This window comes from Ailuropoda melanoleuca, chromosome 16 (assembly GCF_002007445.2).
Source record: "Ailuropoda melanoleuca isolate Jingjing chromosome 16, ASM200744v2, whole genome shotgun sequence".
NCBI classification, from domain to species: Eukaryota; Metazoa; Chordata; class Mammalia; order Carnivora; family Ursidae; genus Ailuropoda; species Ailuropoda melanoleuca.
This window is the reverse complement of record NC_048233.1, coordinates 79625340-79639434: the sequence shown is the minus strand read 5'-3', so window position 1 is coordinate 79639434 and position 14095 is coordinate 79625340. Positions and strand designations below refer to the sequence as shown.

At 38.3% G+C, this 14095-nt stretch overlaps 1 protein-coding gene across 1 annotated transcript; it reads left to right on the top strand.

Annotated features, from left to right (window-relative positions):
* Positions 1-10145: 10145 nt before the first annotated feature.
* LOC117796643 (olfactory receptor 5AN1-like) lies at positions 10146-11084 on the top strand. Its single transcript, XM_034644998.1, has one exon. It carries the CDS (start codon positions 10146-10148, stop codon positions 11082-11084), a length of 939 nt encoding a protein of 312 aa, XP_034500889.1.
* The last annotated feature ends 3011 nt before the right edge of the window (positions 11085-14095 follow it).

Here is a 14095-nt window from a genome sequence, read left to right as displayed (position 1 = left end):
GGTACAACCTTAGTGTCCATCAGTGGATGAGTGGGTAAAAGCATGTGAGGGCACCTGGGTGCCTCAGTTGGTTGGGTGTCTGACTCTTGATTTTGTCTCAAGTCATGATCTCAGGGTCGTGGGATCAAGCACTTCGTTGGGCTCCATGCTCAGTGTGGAGTTTGCTTGGGATTCTCTCTCCTTCTCCCTCTGCCCTTCCCTGCTCATGAGCAATCTCTCTGTCTCAAACAAATAAATAAAATCTTTAATAAAAAAAATATGCAAAATGGAATACTACTCGGCCATAAAGAAGAATGAAAGTTTGCCATTTGAGACAATATGGATGGACCTTGAAGATATTATGCTATGTGAAATAAGACAGATGGAGAGAGACAAATATATGATTTCCCTCATATATATTACATCTAAAGACACAAAATAAACAAACGTAATAATACAAAAACAAACTCATAGGTACAGAGAGCAACTGATGGTTATCAGAGAGGAAGGAGATAGGGGAGTGTTAAAGTGGTGAAGGGGGTCAATCGTATGGTGATGACTGGTTACTAGACTTTTGGTGGTGATCACGTTGTAGTGTATATAGATGTTGCTTATACTGTACACCTGAAAGTTATATAATGTCATTAGTTTCTTGGAATAGGCAGGCCTGGATCATGCTGCTTGGTATGTTTCCAGAGAATGTGTAAGAGCTCAGATAGTTAGCTTCACAAGTTATGATGGCTATCATGGTGTGTTTAGGGTGCAGGAAGTGAGTCCCTGATCTGAGCTTCTTAGGAATTCCAGGACCTTAATTGATCAGGAGCAGAAGAGCTAGGAGACTTGGACTTCCATGAAGACACAGAGTCCAACTAAGAGATTTTCAAGGAAAATTTGGAAAGATTTTTTTTCCATTCATGACATTATGGACTAATTTTACACATATTACATTATTATATATATGGAACATTATACTTCACATAGTTACATCATTTAGATTTGATATTTTTTCTGCTATCATGAAGATGCCAGGTGAGAAACTATATTGCAGATACTACAGATAGAACCTTTGGGCACATAGAGGTTGGCCACAGTCCTCCACTGTAGCAACAACTGATTTGAATGTCACAAAGTGTGATTTGTGGAACATACATGGTTATTTGTGACAAAAACATGACCTCTATTTTGTGGCCATGGTGCCCACATTCTAATACTTTTGGTGTTATACCTTTAAACTGTCTTAAGAACCTGCTTAGTTTAAGGATTAAGTTATTACAGGTCTTATCAAAGGGAATATGTAAGTACTAACCTATCAGCAAGAGTTAAATTATTCATTGCCTCCCCACCCCTTTCTCCCTAGAAGTGAGAATAGTTGAAGTAGATCAAATCAAGAATGGGACCTTATCTAAAACACCTCTGCATCCCTAGTCACTGGTAGGGTAGATGACTTTCATTTTCAAAATGCTAGAAACAAACAAAAGCCCTAGAAAGAAAGAAGTAGGGGCGCCTGGGTGGCACAGCGGTTGAGCGTCTGCCTTCAGCTCAGGGCGTGATCCCGGCGTTATGGGATCGAGCCCCACATCAGGCTCTTCTGCTATGAGCCTGCTTCTTCCTCTCCCACTCCCCCTGCTTGTGTTCCCTCTCTCGCTGGCTGTCTCTATCTCTGTCNCTAGTCACTGGTAGGGTAGATGACTTTCATTTTCAAAAAGCTAGAGACAAACAAAAGCCCTAGAAAGAAAGAAGTAAAAAACGTTTGTGGGAGTGATGTTCAGTAGATATTTTTAGTGAAGGATTAGTAATGTAGCATAATTTTGGAAATAACTCCAAATCAGAACTTAGAAATTCAATGAGTATTAATAGAAGGCAGGCTTGTAATGCATCCCCGGTAAGTGCTTTATAAGTATTATCCAATTTGCTTCTCTCTATGAAGACCTACTCTATGAAGTAGCTACTACTCTCAGCCCCCTTTTATGGTAATCCTCAGGGTATGCCTGAGGCTGGGAGAGGTGAATTTACTCATGGTCACAGAGTCATCAAGTGGAAGGGTCAGAATTCTACCCAGATTGGTTGATACCAATGCGCCAGGCTGTAACCATGATAAGTCATGGTTCTGTCATGAATTAGTTTTACTGATTTCCTTACTGCCTCAATTTCCTTGCTTACACATAGGAAATAATTCCATGTCTGCCTCACAGGCTGCTGTGATGTTTGGATCTGGTCAGATATTTGAGAAAATGTACGAATGTATACATCTAAAATGAAAGTGCTTTGTACACAGGGAAATGTTCAGATATCTGATCTATTTCAATTAAGGTATTTTACCAGCTAATATGTTACCAGTGTCATCTTGTGCAAACCCTTTAGCTCCTCTGGCTTTAGGTTCCTCACCTTGTAATTGAAGGTATTGGACTGGATGATTCCTAAGTTCTTTCCAGCTCTAATGACTCCTCAGTTTCTAATAGAAAAGCTATAATTATATGGACATGATTGGACAATGGGGTTAGTGGGGAATGGAGCCAGAAGGGACATGGCAAAATGGGACATGAAATTACAGGGATAAAAACGCCATGACAACCATGACTCCAGAGAACAAGTACCTAGAGGGTTTTCTCCCTCTAATTGTCTTTTCTCCTATTATCTCTGTCCTTAACAATGACACATTTAAGAGGATATCTAGTTGTGGGCATCTCTCTTAATCTGAGTGGACAGCCTATTTCATGGCCAAAGGCTCCCATCTTGGAGAGCAGCAGAACCCACCCAGGAAATTCCTTTGGAAAAGAAATAAGAAGTTTCAACCTTTGGCAAGGGCTCTATTTTCTTGGGAATCTGGGTCAAGGTGAGAGGGTAAGACTTGGGGAGAACAGTGGATTCTGTGCTATCTTAAAAGCCATGTGATTCTTCCATTAGCACCTGTGTGGAGCAAGGTTTATGGTCCTCAGTCTCTCGCATTCTTCACCTCTTCCTCACTCCTACACCCTCTACTGTGGGCTCTTTCTTGGGTTCTCTTTCTCCTTACCTAACTTCTCTGACCCTCATTGAAAAGATTAATGTCTAATATAAAATTTCAGGGATGATTCTGGGATGAGGGATGAATGTTGAGTTCCAGTTCTGCAATTTCTTAAGGGTGTGACCTTCAGCTCTGTTACCTCCTGTTGTTTTTTTTCACCTGTAAAGTGGGGGTAGTGGGATTATTTAGAATCTAAAGAGACGATTATTGTAAAAGCTAACAAATTTTAAAAGTCAATAATAGAACACTAAATTAAAAATAGCAATTTACTGACTTTCAGGAGAATTTCCTAAGATATCCCATATTCTTATCTACATTTTCCAACTTCATCCCAAGGACTCTTTGAATTTTCTTTTGTTTAAGGAGTGTGATGTTATAATAATAGTAATTAATTTGATTTTATGTTAGTATATAGCTTTGAATGATAATTTCTGAGTGGCAAAGGGGAAGCAAGTCACTAAATAGTGATATAACAAGTACTCATGTAAAATTCCTTTGGCCTTTTGAAATATTTCAAATAGCTCTCTGTGGTCATCTTTTAATTTCCTGCAGGTCTGGAGGCATAGGTGTGGGCAACAGAGATATCAGAGATGCCTCACTTCAAGGCATTGTTGGTCCGTTTCTTTTAACATTTGTTTTTTACGCTTACATTTTTCTTCATTGCAACATCTTGGCTTTCCTTACCTGATTTTGTACTCTTCAGAACCTTATGAACTGGCCATGTCCTCATTAGTCAGAACTGGAAAGATTTTGATTAGCTAGATGCACATAGTAAAATCCCCAATTAATATTTACATCAGTCATCTTTTCTTTAAATTATCTTGAGAAAAGATGTACCCATGCAAAAACTTAACCAAAAAGTGAATTTTTCCCCTTTTCCTATACCTTATCAAAGTTTAACAAGATACATTTTATCATGGATTAATTAAACAATCCACAATTCTTTATCTGCTTTGGAATGATAAGCCACATAAAATACCTTTATATCTGGCTGCCTTTGACACCAGAATGTAATAAGAAAGTGAAGAGCTTTACTGCAAGTGATTGATCAGAAGCTTGACTTCTTTTCACTGAACTGATCAATTATGTTGCTCTATTGAGTGATGTTGTGCTTGAGAGTTTATATTTTCAAAATATTTTTGTTGACTCCAACTCATCTTGGATAAAATTGTGGAGAAATCATATTGAAAACACTTTAGGAGTCAACAGAAAGATTTTCAATCTCATAAAACCATGATTGAAATGAAATAAGAAAAGTTTAGCTTTGCATCCAAAAGGGGTGAAAGAACCATTGTTCAATATGTAGTTATTCAGTAACACAAATATTAGTATACAAGGTGCTTATCGTTAAGTAGTGAGGCATCTCCAGTAGAGTATGTACTGTATAGAGCCTCGTCAGCTCAGAGTACCTGGTGGTGGTGGCACATAAAAAGGGACATCAGGAGTTTACAGTCCAGCTGACTGGGAGGTAACGGAGTAATCCGAGATAGAAATAAGTACAGTCATTGACTAACGGTATTCTTTACTCTAGGCTTAGAGACCTTAGAAAATAATTGATCTAAAGAACTCCTTCAATATTAGTTTGCTTTATTTTTCTTTCAAAGAGAGGAACGATAATGGGGATGATAATTGCTAACATTTATTGAGCCCTTACTGTTTTAAGCCCTTTATGTCAACCAATCCTTGCAGCAACCCTCTGAGGTGATAAGTACTCTTAGTGCCGTTTATAGATGAGGCAACTGAGGCACAGAGAGGTTAATAACTTGCTAAGGGTGACACAGCCAGTAGGTCAAAGCCAGGAAATTCTGAAAGTCTGTTCTCTCTGTGATTCTCTCTCTTCTTCAATTCCCCTCCTTCCCCTCTCCCTTTCTGTCTTACTCTGCTTACTTTTAAGGATTTATATATCTTAATAACTTTTCTTCTTATAAATATAGGTTTGTCAAAAATTGATCAAATACAGAGTGGTTTAAGAAGGATATCAAAATCATACCATTCAATACTTTTGGCATTTGCGTTTGGCTCACACATGTTTTTGTATGTGAGAGAGAGAGAGACAGTGAGAGACAGAGACAGAGAGACAGAGATATTATATAAATCATTTCTCTCATCTAGCAAGGTAAAACTATTTTGTGTGCACTCATCCTCAGTATATGTGAGTGCCTATCCATTACTGATTAATGTCTTTAATATTAAAGACATATCCATATTGTCTTTTTATATTTTCTGACTGTTTTTCTCATTTCATCAATTGTATTTGAAAAATATTTTATATAATGGGTTCTTCAACCATAAGGAAGTTTTAAATTTTTATATCATATTTTTTTCTCAGAGTTTTTGGCTTTGGTGTTAGATTTCAGGAGTTTTTTTTTCCCCATCCCAAGATTATATAAATGCATGTTTATTTATTCTTTAATGCTGTGTATTTATAGTGAGCCAGGTCTCACAGACCATTTATGAGAGAGTTTATCCTTTCTCTGTCAATTTAAAATACTAATTTTGTGGGGCACCCAGCAGTCAGTAGAGCATGTCACTCTTGATCTTTGTGTTTTTGAGTTACACAGTGGGTATAGAAATTACTCAAAAAGATAAAATAGAAAATAAATAAAATTAAAATAAACGGTAGTTAAAAAACAAAAAAGAAAACCTACTTTCCAAATTAAAAAAAATACTAATTTTGTCATATGTTAAATTCTTACCAATATTTAAATTTAGTCTTAAATATGTATTTGTTCTCTTGACATGCCTGTTTTCACAAGAATAATTAATTTTCTATGATTATAATACTTTTTACTATCTGCAAGTGAAGTCCTTTCTAATTATTAATTTTTACCTAAAATTATTTGGCTGTTACTAATTTACTATTTCATCTCAAGGAAGGACAGTTGGGTATGTTGGACAGCCAATAGGTGGTATCCATTAAAAATCTGTTAGTGAGTTCTACCATGCCGATTCTATCAACCAAAAATATGAAATATACCTTTGTAGTATTTGGTAACTGAAAATATAAACTTTGACATGTTCTTGATATCAAAGCCCATGTAGCTTGATGCTAGTTGCCAATTGACCCAAGTCTATTTGAACTCAAGAAAACTAAATAGAAAATAATTTACCTGGTTTAACTCAAGAAAACTAAATAATTTACCATGGCCCCAGGTGCTTTTACTTGCTTCTACATAAGGTCTGAATCTGTATTGCCTAGAGGGAAGGATGCCTTACTGTCTGCAGGACTTATGATGTCTCAGGAATTTCCCCAAATTAACCCATAAAACTCTAGTATCCCTGGCATGCCTATCCACAGGCATAACTCTCTTTCATGGTTATCTTAAGCAATCAATGATAGTAATAGCCAACACCTATTGAACAATGAATGTGTACTTAATTGCATGCTGAACATGTGCATGAATTTCCTCAGATAACTGTCCCATTAACCTTATAGTTTAGGCGTTCTTGTTGTCCATACTTTATTATGAGTAAATCTCATCTAGTGTGTTTAAGCCACTGGGACAAGTTCTTAGAGGGGGATGGTATCAAAATTAAAACTCTTTTTTCCATTTTATTGAGATATAATTGACAGAATACATTGTATAAATTTGAGGAATACAACAATGATTTCATATATGTATGTATTACAAAATGATTACCACAGATTCATCACTTTGCATAGTTATAGTTTTCTTCCTTGTGATGTGAACTTTTGAGATCTCTCTCAGCAACTTTCAGATATGCAATATAGTATTGTTAACTATAGTCATCATGTTGCACATTACACTTCCAGAACTTATTTATCTTATAAATGGAAGTGTTGGCCACCTTCTCCCCTACCCCTGACCCTGGCAATCGTTTCAATTAGTTCAGTTTTTTTAGATTTCACATTTAGTGAAATCATATGATGTTTGTCTCTCTTGGTCTAACTGATCTCACTTAACATAGTGCTCTCAAGGGCCATCCAGGTTGTCACAATGCCAGGATTTATTTCTTTTCATGCCTGAATTATATTCATATATATAATATTGAATATTAACATAAATAATATATATAACAATATAATATAATAGCTATATCATGATTTCTTTATCCATTCATCTTTTGATGAACACTTAGGTTATTTCAGTGTCTTGATTAGTATAAATAATGCTGCAGTGAGCATGGGGGTACAAATATTTCTCCAGGACACTAGTGTCATTTCCTGTGGATATATACCCAGAAGTGGAATTGCTGGATCATTTGAAGATCTATTTTTAATTTTCTGAGGATCTCCACACTGTTTTCCATAGTGGCTGTGCCGATTTACATTTCCACAGCAGTGCACAGTGTTCTCTATTCTCCACATCTCTGCCAGCATATGTCATCTCTCAGCTTTTTGGTGATGGTTATTCTGACACGTGTGAGTTGATATCTCATTGCATTCCCCTGGTGATTATTTTCTTGCTATTAAGTTGTTTGAGTTTGTTTTACATTTTGGATATTAACCTCTCTTTTTAAAAGATTTTATTTATTTACTTATTTGAGAGAGAGAAAAAAGAGTGAGTTGGGGAAGGGACAAAGGAGGAGGGAGAGAGGAGGTGGGAGCGGAAGAGGGAAAGAATCCCAAGAATCCCAAGCAAACTCCATGCTGAGCATAGAGCCTGACCCAGGGCTTGATTCCACAATCCTGAGATCATGATCTTAGCCAAAAGCAAGAGTTGGGTGCTTAACAGAGTGAGCCACCCAGATGCCATGGATATTAACCTTTTATCAGTTACGTGGTTTGAAAATATTTTCTCCCATTCCGTAGGTTACCTTTTCATTTTGTTTATCATTTCTTCTGCTGTGCAGAAGCTTTTTAGTTTGATATAATCCCATTTGTTTATTTTTTAATTTTTTTTGCTTATACTTTAGGTGTGATATCCAAAAAATCACTGCCAAGCCATGTCAAGAAGTTTACCCTCTATGTTTTCTTATAGGAATTTTATGGTTACAGGTCTTATATTTCAGTCCTCAATTCATATTGTGTTAATTTTTGTGAGTGGTGTAAGATTTGGGTCTAGTTTCGTTCTTTTGCAAAAGAATATCCAATTTCCCCAACACCATTTATTGAAGAGACTGTCCTTTTCCCGTTAAGTATTTTAGGCTCTCTTATCAAATATTAGTTGACCATATAGGCATGGTTCTGTTTCTGGGCTACACCTAAATGTATAAAGCCACTGGCTGTACTCTGCTAGAGTGCTCCTGAGTTTGGCAGCTTCCCAGGAGCTTTGGCCAGGCTTCCTGGTTGGATGGTGCTGGGGGATACACTCAGCAGTAGGTGGGGCCATGAATTGATTTTTCTGCCTGGACAGGGTGGAAACAGGCTCTAAGGCCAACAAGGCTCATTGTTTGAGGTTCTGAATCAGGCAGAACTATGTGCTTTAGTTCCCTGGAAAAATGATGCTGCTGTCCTGGCTTTGCAGCTGGGAAGCACTGCTGGCTGCTGGACTATGTTCCTTTCTAGGTGCTCTGGCCAGGTTTCCTGGCTGGGCTGGGCCTGAGAGGATACACTCAGCAGTAGACTATCTATGAATTAGTTTCCTGCCTGTGCAGAGTGGCAGAACAAGATCCAAGGCCAGAAAGCTCGCCGTTTCAGATCCTAAATCTGTCAGAACTGCCCATCAAATTCCATGGAGGTCAGATGGGGCCACCTCTGGTTGGGATTTCTACTTGGGTGCTAATGTGAATAGGAACTCAGTCTGCCAAGATCTGAACACTGGTTACTGCAAGTCCTGCCCCCACCTCCATCACAATCTGATTCCCAGTGGTCAAACTGCACAGATTCCCCTGTGATCCCCAGGAGGCAAGACCAGATTGGATATCCCAAGAAGTGACCTACAATTCTGGGGGAGCTGGATATCCACCTTGGGATCTCTCTCTCTCTTTTTTTTTCTACTGGGGAAACCATAGGCAAAAGGGACCCTATCCTGTGGTGTGGCACTGTGTCAGCACGGGAGAGTGGCAATACTATCAGAGTGTGGTTGACCTCTACCCTTCTATGTGGTCTTTCTTGGTCTCTATAATCCAAGGTAGGTGTTTCTGCCTCATTCCCATGTCCTAGGATTGTCACAATGTTGTCTTGTCTATGAATAGTTGCTAGTTGTTCTTTTGGGGAGGGGACTGATGTCAGGAATGACCTATGGTACCATCTTGATGATACTGCTTAGAACTAAAACTCCAATGTCTGAACTCTTAATTACAGTACTATACTGCTGCCTAAAAAACAAATACTCTAAAATTGAGACGATAGTTGGGGCAATAGTGAGTTGTGCTAGCCTCTGTATGGAACAGTTCATATGAAGGCTTCCCTAAGAAAACGTATTCCATAATTTTATTGAGCACACGCTGTGCCCCAAGAGAATATTATCAGAATTACATAGTATGATGTAATTTTCCAGGCCATTTTGGATATGTTTTATTAAATATATTTGTTAAAAAGTTTGAAAGGGGTGCCTGGGTGGCTCAGTCATTAAGCATCTGCCTTTGGCTCAGATCATAATCCCAGGGTCCTGGGATTGAGCCCTGCATCGGGCTCCCTGCTCAGTGGGGAGCCTGCTTCTCCCTCTCCCACTCCCCCTGCTTGTATTCGCTCTCACGCTGTGTCTCTCTCTGTCAAATAAATAAAATATTTTTTTTAAAAGTTTGAGAAGTTATTATAAATAGGGTTATTTTTCTTATGGGTAAGATAAGAAATTTAAGAATTATATCTAGATGACCATCTGGGGGAGAAGAGCTATTCCAAATTTATTCTATAATGATGCCACTTATCCTTTGCTATTATATAACTGCAGTTATATATTGAATTTTCAGAGGTCTTTTAAAAACATTATTTTAATAAGTGATTCTTACCTTATTTATAAGAACCACAGGATTTCTATTGCTTTTTTTTAAAGTTGTTCATCAATTTTTAAATATCTTTTTTGATTTTTATGAGACCTCATGAAATATTGAGAACCTGAAGCACTTTTAAAAAGGCACTTCTTGATAATTTGAGATGAAAACTGAATCTTTTCATCAGGATAGTGAGGCATTGCTTCTTTCCCTGTACTCATTGGAGGAGCAAAATTGGCACATATGAGAATTTTAATTCTGTCATTTCACCTGAGTCAGCGGTGTATTCTCTTCTCTCTTTTCTGATTTCAGAAGCAGCAAGCCAATGATTGGGGGAGGAAATATTACAGAGATCACTTATTTCATCCTTCTGGGATTCTCTGATTTTCCCAGAATCCTAGCAGTGCTCTTTGTTGTATTCCTGCTGGTCTACATTTTGACTGTGACTTGGAACCTGTGCCTCATCGTCTTAATAAGGATGGACTCTCACCTCCACACATCCATGTACTTCTTCCTCAGTAATCTGTCCTTCATAGATATCTGCTATGTGACCTCTACAGCTCCCAAGATGCTCTCCACCTTTTTCCAAGAGCAGCAGACTATCACCTTTGTGGGTTGTGCTGTTCAGTACTTTGTCTTTTCAACCATGGGACTGAGTGAGTCTTGTCTCATGACAGCCATGGCTTATGACCGATACACTGCCATTTGTAATCCACTTCTCTATTCAGCAATCATGTCACCCACCCTCTGTATTCAGATGGTGCTGGGATCCTATTTGGCTGGACTCTCTGCTTCTATATCCCAATTGTGTACCATGTTTCAGCTCCACTTCTGTGGGCCTAATGTCATCAAGCACTTCCTCTGTGACATGCCGCAACTGTTAATCCTGTCCTGCACCGATACTTTCTTTGTACAGCTGTTGATTGCTGTTTTAGCAATGCTATTTGGGATAGTAAATGCCTTCATTATCATGATATCCTATGGCTATATTGTCATGTCCATCATGAAGATCACTTCAGCTAAAGGCAGGTCCAAGTCTTTCAACACCTGTGCTTCTCATCTGACAGCGGTTTCCCTCTTCTATACCTCAGGTATGTTTGTCTATTTGAGTTCCAGCTCTGGTGGTTCCTCCAGCTTTGACAGATTTGCATCAGTATTCTACACTGTGGTTATTCCCATGTTGAATCCATTGATTTACAGTCTGAGGAACAAGGAAATCAAAGATGCCTTAAAGAGGTTACAAAAGAAGAGATGGTCTTGCTGAGGTCCTATCCAGATTCGTCCTATCAGAAACCTTAACCCCAGTAATATGCACATGAATGGACTCTAACAAAATTCATACTGCCTTTGCATAAAGAAAGCTTAATTTGACACAGATAATATGCCAAATGGACTGACAGCTGACTTGATTCCACACTAACCCAATACCTCTAAGGGCTGGAGGTTCTTACTTTCACCCTACGTGAGGAATGGCCTCATCATTTATTAATCGTCTGCAAGTATTTGTAAAATGTTAAGGTTTAGAAACTCCTCACTTCTTTTTGCTTCAGACATTGATCCCTGTTCAGTCTCAGACCTCTGACCGTGAAGGAGTGATACCTGACAGAGGTCCCTAGGAGTGTAGAGACCTTATCTCCCAAATATTTTGATGCAGCGTCATCCAGACAAGAGGGTGATCAATGTTTATTCTATATTTCTGACCATAATGGGAATAAATAGAGGGGATGTGCCCTTGAGTAGAAACAAAACTATACAATTGGCGTGGTTGTGTCTCCTGGGAAGAGCAGTCTGAGATGGCTAATGTTTGTTTAAGGCCTCTTTCAGAACTAATCACCTATTAAGTTTTTGTCACATCCCAGTCTCCACCAGCAGTAATATAAGGAAACAGGAGGTGATTTGAATCATAAAGAGGAATGGAATGAAGAATGTCATCCCTGCAGTACCATTTACTTATGAGTTTAATGTTTTAATTCTTAACATCTCATGTCCAATGTGAATCTCTGGTCGGAGATGGTGTGCAAAATTCATGTCAACTAATAGCAATTTCTGATATTGTGGGACTCAAACCTCTCTCCTTCCTCCATTAAATCTGGAAAATTTGTCCTCGCTTGACATAGCCAATGGGATCACATTACCAAATTGTTTCTGGTTATTTTAAGCATCTGTTCAAATTTGATGTGAGGAGATTTGTGTGAGAATTCATTATAATAATATAATTACTGAATGTTCAATATTTGCAGAGACTAGGAACAAATATGGAAAGGTGATACACATTCTTTCTTGTGTGTGTTCAGTATTTTATGTCGTAGAAATTTATGGTTGTATGGGTGATACAATGGTTTGAGTAGATGGTCAGAATTACTCTAATACTGATATTCTCTAGGAAGCCTCAAGGGCTAGGAGGGGAAATAGTGGGATAGGCAGGGTTCTCAACTCTAGTGAGTTTATGTTTGAAGGAGAAAACAGAATATTTGGTCCTAGAGGTCTAGTTAAAAAGAGGAACAAGATGTGTCCCAGCACTGACTGCTGACTTGCTAGATTGCTCAGACTTTAACCAAATGATAAAAACCAGACGTCATTATATTTACATATTATCCTCAGAGATTTAATGGATTCTTAATGAATGCTTTTGGTTCTCAATTTTGATGAGTCACATGAATTATTCTATTTAATTAAAGACTTTAAGTGAAGAGGTATTTAAAGGCTTTGCCAAATCTTCCATGAGTTTACATTTGGATAGAATTGAGACAAGGGGAATTATTGAAATCTCCAGGAGGGAGTGTGGGGGCTTACCCCGTGCCAAAGAAAGTGTAATATGAATAAAGGATGTTTGTCCCTCAGTCCAGGTAAAAGTATGTTTCTGTGGCATTGCTTATTACCTATGTATAAGGTATGTATGGGAAGTCTATTGCTAAGGTACTTTGAGGGTTTCATCAGGAGACAAAACTCTGCTAGATGTTAGTGGAGGATATTTCCATAATACTGCACAGATTTAAATTTTGATGGGTTCAGATGAGCTCAGAGAGGTGATTAATAAGAGCTGCTGATGGTAACTGGAAGTTAACCTTCTGGGAGCTGCTGTGGATGGGTTAGGTTCCCAGGAACTGCTATCTTCCAAGAACTGCCTTTATCAGCTGCTGTTGAAAACCATTAGCTAGAGGTACTGATGGGAAATGCCATTAAAGTATTATTTTAAAGAAAAAACCTGGGGAAAATAAAACATGGTTATTCAGACTTGCCCCTGAGGGACATTTAGACCAATGGTATATGCCAGATTCTCCTCTTAGATGAACCACATATTCTAAACTAGGTCAGTCTATGGTACTAAGAAAGAAGTTTAGCTTGCCCACAGTAATTGCACAGAGATTTTGCCATGTAATATCACATGGGAGCAGCTGATCTGCCGGCCCTCACAAAGGGCTTGCTAGATGAATAAAGGTGGGTGGTAAGGATGAAAACAGAAATTAGGACAGTTTCTTGTCCTCATATCTAGTTAGGAGACAGACTCATATATGAAATAATAAATTATGCATTTTGGTATAGTTCAATGTAAGATGATTGAAACAGACCCACAGACTAAGGGACTTGAAAAGAATAACTCATGGATTATCAGGAAGTCAATGGAAATTTCAGTCAGGTGGAGGGGCTTGACCTCATTTTGACCTCATAGGATTTATTTCACAAAATAGAAGAGCATTCTCCATAGTCAGAGTAATTAATAAAGTGGAGTGGTTTGAATGTGCAGAAGGGTATCTTTGGAGCCATGCCCCATAAGGATGAAAAGTTGAGCATGAATTTTAGCATAAAGACTTAGCATTTCTTTTTTTTTTCTCAAGTTTCTCTTAAATTCCATAGGGGAAAGAGGGAAACCTGAAGGGGAAGAAATCAGAGAGGGAGACGAACATGAGAGACTATGGACCCCGGGAAACAAAGTGAGGGTTTCAGAGGGGAGGTGGGTGAGGGATGGGATAACAGGGTGATGGGTATTAAGGAGGACATGTGTTGTGATGTGTACTAGGTATTATACTCAACTAATGAATCATTGAACACTACATCAAAAACTAATACAGTGGCTAACAACATAATAAAAAAATTTCAGTTAGTTAACATACAGTATATTATTAGTTTCAGGTGTAAAATTTAGTGATTCCTCACTTACATACAGCACCCAGTGCTCATCACAGCAAGTGCCCTCCTTACTACCCATCATCTATTTAAACCATCCTCCTGCCTACCTCCCCTTCAGCAACAGTCTAGGAGAACACATTTGGAAGG